We start from the raw sequence: 12,384 nt of genomic DNA on the forward strand, positions 1-12,384 counted from the left end.
CTCTTTGGCTCAGCTGTCAGTGGTACTGATCTAGTCATTATAATGCATTGTTCAAAATCAGTTTAGAAACAACAAATCAGTGATCTGCTGTTTTGAGAACACTGGGGAGGATCCGTGGAAGTGACCTAAATGCTCACCTACCATAAGGATGTTAATAGTTGATGTCTAGAAATTCAGACGTCAGAAATTTGATGCCTAGAAATTTGGAGGTAGGGTTACAATTTAGCTGGAAGCTGAAGCCCAGAAAGTTCCTTCATGCTCTTGGGGGCCATTGTCCTCTCCCACTCCTGGCAGTCATCATCTGCCAAAAGCACGCTTTTCCATGGCAGGGTACCTTTCTGTAGACCCTGTCTCTCTGGTTGGACCTTAGGTGTCTCTTTTCTTCTTCTGTGACAAGCTGTGCTGACTGTTGTTGTCCATCTTGATATGTGTCTGTTTCCGCAGGCTGATTTCTTAGACATGGAACTCTGGATCACACAGCAGGACTCTTGAGACAATTCTTTAAATATCCTCATGGGCTTTCTCTAGGTTCGAGACTTGCTGAGCTGTCTTTCTGGTCTAGGGATGGATGAGAATCCTGAGGGTTTGACGGGAGACCTTAAGTCAGCCTCAGCTGCCTGGCAGTTCCCAGGCCCCCCTGTTCTGTGATTACTTCTGTTCCAAAGGAGAGTCCCCTGCTGACTGCTCTGCATAGTCTGTGTTCTGTTTTGAGGCTATGCCTGGTCTATTGTTGCTGAAACTTTGGTTTCAGATTAGTTTCTGATAACTTGATATAACCATTTTAAATAGGGTATAGGTTTGTAAGGCTTCCCTGGTGGCTCACTCCACCTGCAGTACTGGAGACCTCCTGCAATGCAGGAGACCTGGGTTCAGTCTCTGGGTTGGGAAGATTCTCTAGAGAAGGAAATGGCAGCCCACTCCAGTATTCTTGCCTGAGACGTCTCATGGACAGAGGAGCCTGGTGGGTTATGGTCCAAGGGGTCACAAGAGCTGGACATAACTTAGCGACTAAATCACCTCCACTATAGGTTTGTAAAATGAATGGCTAATTCCTTTATCATAGTGCTAATTCGTACTTGGGCTGGGGTGGTTCTGCCTTATTCTTGCTGGTCATAGTTCAGTGGCTGGCATTGAGTCTGCACTCTGAAGTATTTGATGGTTTGATTAAATGGATTATAACTTGCATTTCTTGACTTTGACTGTCTTCTACAGGTGGAAGAGATTAGAAACACATGATGTTGTCATAGAATGTGCCAAAATCTCTCTGGACCCTACAGAAGCCTCATATGAAGATGGCTATTCTGTGTCTCACCAAATCTCAGCCCGTTTTCCTCATCGTTCAGCCGATGTCTCTGCCAGCTCTTATGTTGACACACAGAATAGCTATGGTAAAAAGTGACTTTGGTACTTATCTCTTTACAGCTTTGTCTCTGGAAAGCATTGTTTATTGTTGACTTCAGTTTCTTTTCCTACAATAAGGCTTAGTTGAGCGCCTAGGAACTGTTTCCCAAATACTTAAAATTTGGATTTGTCTCCGTTTTCTCCTGATTAACTTCTCCCCTAAGTTTAATTCACAATCTTATGACGTTAATCTCCACCTTGATAGTATATCAGCAGAGTTGGGCTGTGTCCTCAACACTTAACAAAGAAAATGGATGGAAGGATATGACTTATAGGCTCCTGTTTATAAAGGAAGCTTCTACTTTCTCAGACGCCCTTAGTGAGGCCCTCTGGGCCGTCACATTGACACAGTTTTGAATGAATCTGGACAATTGGATGAAATGAAAGTCTAGGCTTATCTACAGGTAGCACCTGCTGAAATTGTCATACAAGTTGTGCTTTTTCAAGCTATTCTGAAGCTTAAGACATCAAACCTTAGTGAACTTTATTGCTAAAGAGTATTATAAAGTGTTAGTCACTCAGTCATGTCTGGCTCTTTGTGACCCCGTGGACTATACCCTGTCCAGCTTCTCTGTCCATGGGATTTTCCAGGCAAGAATACTGGAGTGGGTTGCCATTTCCTTCTCCAAAAGGGTCTTATGAAGGGCCTTTTAAATGCTACTTTATACCCATGGACATTAGGAGTCCCCTCAGCCTTTTTAAATGTAGGGAACTGAATGCTATCAAATGGTCTCGAGGACCATAGTTCTTTGTCAGAATGACTGGAACCCCACGCTGACCCCATGTGTTCTTTCCCTTCCCTTGTAGGGAATGCTACTTCTACCCCCTACTCTACTTCTCGGCTGACGTTAAACACGCCAGGGCAGCTACCTCAGACTCTGAGTTCCCCGTCGACACGGCTATTAGCTGAGCCGCCACAAGTACGCTGTCAACTAGTGTGCCTGCTTTCTTCTCTACTTGCTGGTGAAGCTGGCCTTTGGGGTCAGGGTTTAGCCTGCGGTTGGGAAAATCTCTCACTGCTTGTTTCAGGAATTAGTTTTGAGGATGCGTCATGTTTGCAGAGAAAGTTAACTGTTGCCACTTGGGTTTCTGTTGGCGTCTAGGCTTAGAAAATGCAATGTGTCTCTTGATAAAGCTTTAATAAGATTGCTTTTCCCAGTTGAAAGGCTAAATTTAAAATGATTGTTGGTCACAGGCTTGTACCTCGGGAGGTGGTGGTGTTTGTTTTTCGTTGCTGACCTGCCTGTTAACTTCCTAGGCTACTCTTTGGAGCCCGTCTGCAGTTTGTGGGATGACCACTCCTCCAACTTCTCCTGGAAATGTCCCACCTGATCTGTCACACCCTTACAGTAAAGTCTTTGGTACAACTGGTATGTATGGCTTAGGTTAGGGTTGGTTGATTGGTTCAGGCCTGCCTGTTATGATAAGGAACAGTCTCCTCTAAGATCTAAGAGTTTGAGAGCCTCTTGCAGTAGGAAGCCTAGTTTTGATGCTTAATACAAATGCCTGGAACTTTCAGCAGTTAAAGTGAGCCTTAAAAAAAAAAAAAGACTGATATAGATTCTCCAGAAAGTGAAGTGCAGGAGCTTTCTTTGCACTACTAGTTAGGCTGGGAAAGAAAAAGAAGTGGCAGTTTTCCTAATCGTTAAACTGACAGTGTGTTTGTGTGTGTGTTCTGCTCTTGTCTTGGAGCAGGTGGGAAAGGAACTCCTCTGGGAACCCCTGCAACCTCTCCTCCTCCAGCCCCACCCTGCCATTCGGACGACTACGTGCACCTTTCACTCCCGCAGGCCACTGCCCCCAAGAAGGTTTGCCGGGCTCGCCTGCTGTCCCCTCGCCCATGCACAGAGACTTGCTTCCAGCCTCACTTTGGGAAACCTTTTATGCCAGTTAGAAGTCTGACCTAAAATGTAATGGGTTTGAATCAGATCGATTGAAAATAGACCAATCAGCAGCTCTCATAGAATGTGGTCTGCTGACCCTGAGGATCCCCAAACCTTCTAAGAGACTCTGCCAGGGCAAATCCACTTTCATAGTTACTCTTATGTGGTCATTCGCCCCTTTTTTCTGCATTGGCGTTTATACTCATGGCATAGAAACAGTGGTGGGTAAGATGGCTGGCCCCGTGGTATGAAATCGGACTCTTCTAGTGGCATTGCATTCTTCTTCCTTGATGTGTCCTTTCAGTTCGGCAGAAGAAAAGAAGCGACAACCAAAAAAAAAAAAGTGCCAACCTCGAGTATTCTACAGAAAGAACCCACGTGTTTAATATTGTTTGTGATAAAACAGGAAGTAGACATAAAGCAGCTTGCGTGCATACCAACATGTGGTGGTTTCCATAAGCGCTTGTGACATTGTTAGAGTTGGGAGTTGCACTAGTTGCTCTCTTTCATGGAACAGTAGTCTTATTTGAAAGAATAACTGGCGACAAACCATGGTTACTCAGACTTGAGTATTAGGCAGGCAGTTAGCTGCTTAGATGACAAACTGGGTCTGTCACTTGAAGATAAACAACTGACGGTCTTTGTTGCCCACGATAAAAACGTGCAATTAGAATATTAAAAAACTGGTATCTGCCACCGAGTGCTTGATAGTGCCCCTGAGTCTTTCATGACAAGATTGAAAAGTCTTGGGAAGCTTGGTTGATAGGTTTGAGTTTTCAATATCGGATAATGAAATGTTTTAACACTTAGAAGATATGCATAGCTTGGTGAGCCAGTGTTCTGCCCGCCTTGTGTGTGATGTTAAAGACCCACATGTAGGTAATACCTCTGGGAGGCAAGAGAGACCAGTGGATCTTACTTAACACGATGTGAAGAGTGAATTGCCATGGCTTCAGGTTCTGCTCCATAACTAACCTTGAAAAAAAAATACCCTTGTTGAGTTTTGGAGTAACATCAAAGATGGTTTTCTGCAGTTATCTAAAAAATCTTTCTGCTTTTTATAACTGCTTATCCGTGGGGGCCTAGAGTTTTTCTCCTACGCTTTAGCCAGAATAACCCAGCAGAGCAGAGGCAGCCATAAGAACCCAGCCTCCTTCCATTAAGCCAGATAGGAAAGAGATTGCAGAAATGTGGAACCACTTGATCCTTCTCATTAAACTTACCTTTGTTTTGGGAAATATAGTTATGTTTCATAGAAATATGTCATTTATGTTTATATCTATTGGGTTGGGTATTTTTCTGGCCGTGCTGCACAGCTTGTAGGATCTTAGTTCCCCGACCAGGGATTGAACCCACCTCCTCAGCAGTAAAAGCATGCAGTCCTAATGTTGAACCACCAAGAAATTCCTGAGTTTGTCAAGTGAATTAATATTTTTAAAATTCTGTTTTAGTTTCTGGCTTGGTAACTATCAATAGATTTAGCCATATAAACAAAATCCTTGAGATTCTTAGTCACTGTTAAGAACAGAAAGGTGTCCTGACACCAGTTTGAGAACTACTGGGCTAAACTTTAAACTCCTTTATAATATACTAAAATTTGAGGAGTTTAGGTTATTTCTCTAGCATTAGAGACCATGCACACAGTTTTCTGCCTTGTGATATATAAATGGTACCTGTCTTTTCAGGAAGAGAGAACAGACTCTGCAAGGCCCTGTCTACACAGACAACCCCATGTTCCGAATGACAGAGGATTAGGTAAGGCCTCTGGGTAACGGTGGACCTTGCTTGACTCTTGATGGGTTGGGTCATAGTGTGGAAGCAGGGAAAGTCCAGAGCACCATGAAACACTGAAGCCCAGAGATAATGAAACATGTAATTAATTCTAAAAGGCAACCTCATAATGGCATCGTGTAAAAGCTGCTGAGTACTTGTGTCTTGAGCTGATCAAACCATGGCTTTATCTGTTCTCTGCAATGTTAAGAAAGAATGGAGAGTTTTGTCTTCTGTGGTATCTTGCATTGGATCATTGTAGCCTTTTGGCTCTGGGAGTTCCAGAAGAGAGCTGTCTCCCCCTGTCTTCTTCAGCAGGAGAGCCAGGGTGGGCCTGTTCTGTCACAGTGTGAGCAGTTCTCACGGGGATAGGGGTCTCCAGCATGTTTGACTGTTTTGTTTTCTCTTTAGAAGAGCTGCACGGAGGCAAGGAATCTGTCACTCTCAGTGATCTTCCAGGGTTTTTAGGCGACCTGGCTTCTGAAGAAGACAGTATTGAGAAGGATAAAGAAGAAGGTAACGTGTGCAGGGTTCTGGGCTTGTGGAGATGCTGCACGTTGATAAAGCCCTCATTCTGCCCGAAAACCGGGACTCAGTATCAACATGCACAGGATTGTCTGCTTTTTCTTCCTTTGGGGGAGGGAGATGGGAGTTTTGTTCTGAGCCCTGTGCCTGGTCCCTCTGGGTGACACAGGGCAGCACACAGCCCCACACTGCCCGGCCTGACCCGGATGCACCGTCTCTTCCCTCCTCCCTCCTTGCAGCGGCCATATCTAGAGAGCTGTCTGAGATCACGACGGCCGATGCCGAGCCCCTGGTTCCTCGAGGAGGCTTCGACTCGCCCTTCTACCGGGACAGTCTGCCGGGCTGCCCGCGGAAGACCCTCTCAGCTTCCTCCAGCACTCAGGGCCCCAGTGCAAACCCTGAGCCTTTAAACTCCTCCCTGGACAAGTCGGGGCCTGACACACCAAAGCAAGCCTTCACGCCCATAGACCTGCCCTGCGGAGGCACCGGGGAGAGCCCTGCCGGGAACAGGGAGCGCCAGGCCTCCCTGGAGGCCAGCATCCTCACCCCCAGCCCCTGTAAAATTCCACCTCAGAGGGGAGTGGGGTTTGGCAGTGGGCAGCCTCCCCCATACGATCATCTTTTTGAGGTGGCATTGCCAAAGACTGCCCATCATTTTGTCAGCAAGAAGACGGAGGAACTGCTCAAGAAGGCAAAGGGATGTGCAGAGGAGGACTTCACGCCCTCCGCCTCCCCCATGGAAGTGCTGGACAGGCTGATTCAGCAGGGAGCGGACGTGCACAGCAAGGAGCTCAACAGGTGAGGCTCGGCATGGGGCTGCAGTCTGCACTTCCCACCTGGTTCGCAACTACGGGAAGGCAGGAGTTCCTCTTCGCGCGCTCACCAGAGGCAGCTGGTTCTGCGTTTTGTCGGGTGTCCTCCTAGCCTGATGCTTTTTCAAACCTACGAATGTACATGTCCTCTGTGCATGTTACCCTCAGGCCATTCCTTAGGTAACGGGCCAGTGAGAAATGAGTCTTCTCTGCATATAGACCCTCCTGTGCTGTGAGCAAGCGTAAATGCTTTCACTCTGCTCTCTGACACTTGAGGACGAGCTTATTGCATTCAAATAATAGAGAAATACTGGTCACGAAGTCGCCTTCTCCAGCTACAGATTATTTGTTGTTCTGTTTTGGTGACATAGCCCATTAGATGGAGAATAAAATCAACATTTCACTGCAAGGTCCAGGTGGCCTGTCCCCACTTCTGGCTCGCACACACAGGTTAAGAACCCCCCTGAACAGCTGTTTTCAGCCCTTCTTTTACTATGGTTTTCAAAGGTGACCTAGGAAAGGATAAGAGAGTCACTATCCATAGTAATACTGTTCCTAAACAGGCTCTTAGCGGGTGAGGGCTTTCATTTTTCCTCTGCAGAATAACCCAAGTGGAATTTGACAGATAACTGTCCTGTTTAAGGTCTGTCTTGAGTGAAGTTTAGTGTAGTAGACTCAGGTGAATCAGCTGCTGTGTCCTTAACCTGGACAACAGTAGCCTCTCAGCAGAGCCGCACCCTGTGTATGGTGGCAGGGAGGGCTGAAAGCAGCGCCCAGGGTGTTTGATCTCTCCCTGCCGTGAGGAGCCGCCCAGCATGCCCAGGCTGCGGTGTGAGCTGTGAGTTAGGGGCCTCTCCATTCTGGAGACGCAGCCATGCTTACTGGGGGCTCTGACCCCCTCAGTCCCCGGGGGACTTCAAGTTTGAAACTGTCTCGCGCCTCTGGCTTGTAATCACAGAGACGTGATCTGCCTAGTTTTTCCAGCTGAGATCAGTAACTTTGTTACTCGACAACTTTCTTCCTAGGTTGTCTTTACCCAGCAAGTCTGTGGACTGGACCCACTTCGGAGGTAAAGTTGTTACTTCAGCTCCAAATCCAGCCAGCAGGGATCCTGCCTGCTGGTGGCCCTTTCTGTCCTTGAAGGAGGGTGCCCCTTCCTGTCGGCTCCAGCTGGGTTATCTGCTTGGCTACATGGTAGCTCACATGTTGCAAAGTCAGCATTTCCTATTTTTGAAAAGTGGCAAGGAGCCCAGTGCTTGAGAGCAGAAGTGCAGGAAGGCAGCCCTCCCGCCAGGCTTCTCCCTAGAAAAGATCCAGGTAAAGTGAGGGGTAGTAGGAAGGTACCCGTGAAGCATGGAAAGGAGTCTTGAGTAGACACACATATAATCATATTCCATAGGTGGGGAGATACACAGGGCTCTCAGCCATCCTGCCTCATGCCTCTCCCTCTGTGTTCCTTTAAAAGGGAGATAGGTAGCAAGCACTGCCCCCCCACCCCCACCCCAGCCCCCAGTGACTGACTGGGAGCCAAGTGGTCATTGGCAAAGCGAATGACTTCTTCCTTCAAGAATTGCGTTAAGCTCTGGGCGGGGCCTTGGTTGAACAACATGTAAAAGGCATCTCTGCCATCCTCCCTCTGCTTTAAAATCAGGCTCTCCTCCCTCAGATGAGATCCGCACCCTCCGTAACCAGTTGCTTTTACTGCACAACCAGTTACTCTACGAGCGTTTCAAGCGGCAGCAGCACGCGCTGCGCAACAGGCGGCTCCTGCGCAAGGTGATCCGGGCCGCGGCTCTGGAGGAGCACAACGCTGCCATGGTGAGTCCCGCGGGGCGGGGCGGGAGGCGGGCTCTCCGTCTGGCCCCGCCCACCAGCTTCTGGGTGGGTCAGCCTGTGAAAGGCCGCATTCTTGGCACCTGTGGGGACGAGTGATTTTTGGTGTTTGTTGGTCTGTCATCGGCGGTGATGATAGCAGAGAAGAAAGGTGATTTTGTTTCTCCAGATGTAAAACCAGCTCTCGGGACACAACTCTCGTGACAAAAACTCGTGGGGGGGGTGGTGAAGCCAGTCAGAGCTGGACATGATCTTGGCTCCGCGGCCCTGTTACCTTAGGAAAGTAATGGAGCCTCTGGAGGCCCCTGTCACCCATTACGTAAAATGAGAGTAGTGATAGCAGCATCTCCTCCTCAACTGGGGATGCAGAGAGCACCTGCCCAGTGCAGGGCAGGGTGGGAATCCAGTGTCTGTCACTTGAGTGACCTTGGCCAGTACCAGTGCTCACGTCAGCACTGGTGGTTGTGTGCTGAGTCAGTTCAGTCGTGTCCGACTCCTTGCAACCCCAGGGACTGTAGCCTAGCAGGCTCCTCTGTCCATGGGATTCTCCAGGCTAGAATACTGGAGTGGGTTGCCGTGCCCTCCTCCAGGGGATCTTCCCAACCCAGGGATCAAACCTGCATCTCTCACATCTCCTGCATTGGCAGGTGGGTTCTTCACTACTGCTGCCACCTGAGAAGTCCAGTGCTGATGGTTAGGACTTCTGAAAGTATTTGGAGCAGGCTGATGGCTGGGAAAAGTTCTTTCAGCCACTTCTGATCCACTTGCTAACGCGCAATTTGGAAACCCTTGACCAAAAGCCAAGTTAGACAGCAGTGAGCTGGCAGGTTCCGGGTCTGTGGTTACAGCCTCAGGGTAGCTCGTGACTGTTCAGGTGAAACGTCTGCAGTGTGTGTTGAACTTGAGCATCACTGCCCAGGCTGGAAGGCAGCTAAAATGATGGCATCTTTGGTATGTGCTAGAAAGACCAGTTGAAGTTGCAAGAGAAAGACATCCAGATATGGAAGATTAGTCTGCAGAAAGAACAAGCCAGGTACAATCAGCTTCAGGAGCAGCGAGACACGGTGGTCACCCAGCTCCATAGCCAAATCAGACAGCTTCAGCACGACCGGGAGGAGTTCTACAACCAGAGCCAGGAGCTACAGGTATGGACTGCAGAGGAGGCCAGAGAGGGCGTGAAAGTCCTGGCTCATCTCTGAAGTCATGGCGGCTGGATTTCGTGTCTGGTGCTCTCTAAGGGCAGAGGGTCCCTGGCTTTCCGAGTTCACAGTTCTTTTAGCATTTCAGTAACTTTGTGCTGGTACTCCACAGCTGAAAGAAACACCTGACAGTTCTGCTTATTAAGTAGATCCAAATAATTTGGGTTTTGGGTTCTAGCAATTTGAGAGAAAAAATTGAAATAGTACACATGCATTTTTTTTCAGTTTTCAATTTTATTTTTTAATAACCACAGCTATTTCCGAATGCTGAGTGTACCTATGGGCGCTGCAGAGAGTCTCAGACCTTGGAATCATGAGACACTGACTCCCTCCATTCCTGTTTCACATTGCTTTCCTCATGGTGATGTGTATCACAGCAGCCACCTGAAAGCACACACAACTGCTGACGCTCAAGCCCTGAGCTGCCTCCAGCTCGCAGTTCACATCATGGCCAACAGATGTCGCTGTGTCTCCCTCAAAATTTACCACTGGCCCAGCAGCGCCCCTGTGAGCCTGCTGTGTAGCCCTGGGGCTCTTTGGAGCACAGTTTGGGAACTGCAGACTTAAGGTGGTTTGTTTTTGTTTTTGTTTCCCTTTTGTTAATTAGTCAGAAACTCAGAAATTAGCGGTAACTGCCTTTTTTTAAAACTAAGACGTTAGCTTTAAGTATGATGGCCCAGGAATAGTAGAGCAGCCAAGGCCTGAGGCTTTCCCAGCTCTCTGTGGACGGTGGGCTGAGGGCCGGGTGCCCCGGGGCCCGAGCTGCCACTGCTCTGGTTGCAACTTCCTGGCACGTGTCTCTGCAGACGAAGCTGGAGGACTGCAGGAACATGATCTCAGAACTGCGCGTGGAACTGAAGAAGGCCAACAGCAAGGTGTGCCACACCGAGCTGCTGCTCAGCCAGGTGTCCCAGAAGGTAAGAGCCACTTCCTCTTCCAGGCAGGACATGTGCAGTGCCGCTGTGTCTGTGTCAGGGGTGCCCAACGTCCCCTCCCCCACAGGACGTGGGGCAATGTCTAGAGACATTTTTGGTTGATGTCTTTGATGCTGCTGACTTGGAGTGGGCAGGCAGGTATGGTACCCCTAAATATCAGGCGGTGTGCGGACAGCCCTGCAGCAGGGAGCTGCCCAGCCTGAGCCCCAGGAACTCCTCCTCAATATTTGTTCACATAAACGTGAAGAGTTCGTTCAGCTTTTTGATCCATGATCTTTTCCTCTCTGGGAGTCATTGCACTCTCTATAAATTGCTTACTCAAGAACCAGTAGGGGGACTTCCCTTCCGGTCCAATGGTTAAGACTCTGCGCTTCCACTGCAGGGGGCAGAGGTTCGACCCCTGGTCAGGGAACTAAGATCCTGAATGTTGGGCATTGTGGCCAAAAAATAAAAATAAGTTGAAAAAGAACTGGTGGGTTTCCCCTGAGACTTCATTCCTCTGGGCCTAACATCCCTGCTGTGGGATTGTATACGTATCCATCTCCTCCAGGTGTCCTGTAGGTGGCCAGTTTCGACATGGAGCATTTGCACTTCTTCCCCTTTGCAGACGGACAGTTTTGAAGTGCATTTCTGTCCATTTGTGTTGCCCTCGGACGCCTCCATCCCCACTGGCCACTGTGCTGTGTACGGTGCCCCAGCCCTGAATAGTCTGCTCCCAGCTGCTTCCCTGCTTCCTGCCCCTTTGCAGCTTTGTGTCATCAGCTCTTTCACTTTGCTTGCTTCTTGTCTCGGTTAGCTCTCAAATAGTGAATCGGTCCAACAGCAGATGGAGTTCTTGAACAGGCAACTGTTGGTTCTTGGGGAAGTCAACGAGCTATATTTGGAACAGCTGCAGAACAAGCATTCAGACACCACCAAGGTATGTGGGTTCGGGAGCCAGACCTTGCCTGGGATGCTCTTACGACCCAGGCAGTGTGTCTGTGGCACAGGCTAGAGGACGGCTTATGAACTGTTTCCTAAAAAGTGTCTTGGCAGCCCTAGGGCTATTTCCACCTCTCCTTGGCCTGGCAACACAGGCTCCTTTCAGCTGTCACATGAGCTTGTTTCCCCTAGTGGGCCACTTCAAAATTAAGTCAGGCACAGGTAAAAGCACCTGATGGTACTTGGGACAGAGTAGGTGATGAAACTGTGTTCTTTCTCTTAGCCGCGCTCCCTTGAAACAGAGACAGACAATGAAATAGCTTGGGGAAGCCAGTTCTGTTTAGAGCTCTCAGGGATGTGGGTTTATATTGCTATACATATTTTTTTCTCCTTCGTGATGCTGAATTTAATTTCAGCAAATGGTGGTTCAGTGCTGGCAACCAGGCCAGCATCAGGATGATCTCTCCCATTGATTAGTGCCTCACCAGTGGTGTTGAGGCAGAAGTTTTACATCACTTTATAGATAGCCTAGGGTAACATCAATGAGTGAGTTGGGATGGAATTTTAAGAGTAAATGCTTAGATGCTTTCTGTCAGTAATTTCTCCATCACGCATAGGCATTACTGAGGTTTCTTGGGCTTGTGCTTTATCAACTTTTTTTTTGGGCCAAATAAAGGGAGTAGTCTTAGAACCAGAGAGATGTAATTTCCTTAAGAGTTACTCCTTACTTCTCAGCTTCTCTCAACTCAGATTCAGATTCCCTTTAGAAGGATGTTAAATGTGGAAATGTCTCTAGAAACCAGGTCTCACCTATTTTGAAAGTATAATGGCCTTGGAAGAAGAAAGAAGGGAAAACAGGCCTGAGGAACTAGAGGACATCTGATAAAGCTACTCAAATACACTTAATATCTCCCGAGGGAAGTGTGGCTGGGTTGGCCTCTGCGGTGCTGTTTTCTGATTGGAACACTTAAACTCTTGGGACCTCGACCAGGCCCCCTGACCTCAGTTCATAAAAGGGGCATGGTGACACTGACTTGTAACAAAAAAAAGACTTCAGTGGCTTAACTGTAAAGAGTGTCATTATTTAGCTTGACAAGCAGTCCCG

The 12,384-nt window shown here is 48.3% G+C and overlaps 1 protein-coding gene across 12 annotated transcripts in view; it reads left to right on the forward strand.

Annotated features, from left to right (window-relative positions):
* The window catches only part of TSC1 (TSC complex subunit 1), a 52,218-nt gene that overhangs the window by 30,456 nt on the left and 9,378 nt on the right, over window positions 1–12,384 (forward strand). For 9 of the 12 annotated variants that reach the window (XM_069582073.1, XM_069582080.1, XM_069582077.1 and 6 more), the window contains 12 exons: window positions 1,213–1,388; window positions 2,209–2,321; window positions 2,660–2,771; window positions 3,097–3,209; window positions 4,970–5,039; window positions 5,466–5,570; window positions 5,819–6,377; window positions 7,417–7,460; window positions 8,043–8,209; window positions 9,187–9,369; window positions 10,230–10,340; window positions 11,155–11,277. In XM_069582073.1, coding sequence (XP_069438174.1) covers window positions 1,213–1,388; window positions 2,209–2,321; window positions 2,660–2,771; window positions 3,097–3,209; window positions 4,970–5,039; window positions 5,466–5,570; window positions 5,819–6,377; window positions 7,417–7,460; window positions 8,043–8,209; window positions 9,187–9,369; window positions 10,230–10,340; window positions 11,155–11,277 — 1,876 coding nt within the window. The remainder of the gene's footprint in view (window positions 1–1,212; window positions 1,389–2,208; window positions 2,322–2,659; window positions 2,772–3,096; window positions 3,210–4,969; window positions 5,040–5,465; window positions 5,571–5,818; window positions 6,378–7,416; window positions 7,461–8,042; window positions 8,210–9,186; window positions 9,370–10,229; window positions 10,341–11,154; window positions 11,278–12,384) is intronic. The other 3 variants (XM_069582082.1, XM_069582083.1, XM_069582085.1) reach the window with 1 other exon arrangement.

This window comes from Ovis canadensis, chromosome 3 (genome assembly GCF_042477335.2).
Source record: "Ovis canadensis isolate MfBH-ARS-UI-01 breed Bighorn chromosome 3, ARS-UI_OviCan_v2, whole genome shotgun sequence".
Taxonomy (NCBI): Eukaryota; Metazoa; Chordata; class Mammalia; order Artiodactyla; family Bovidae; genus Ovis; species Ovis canadensis.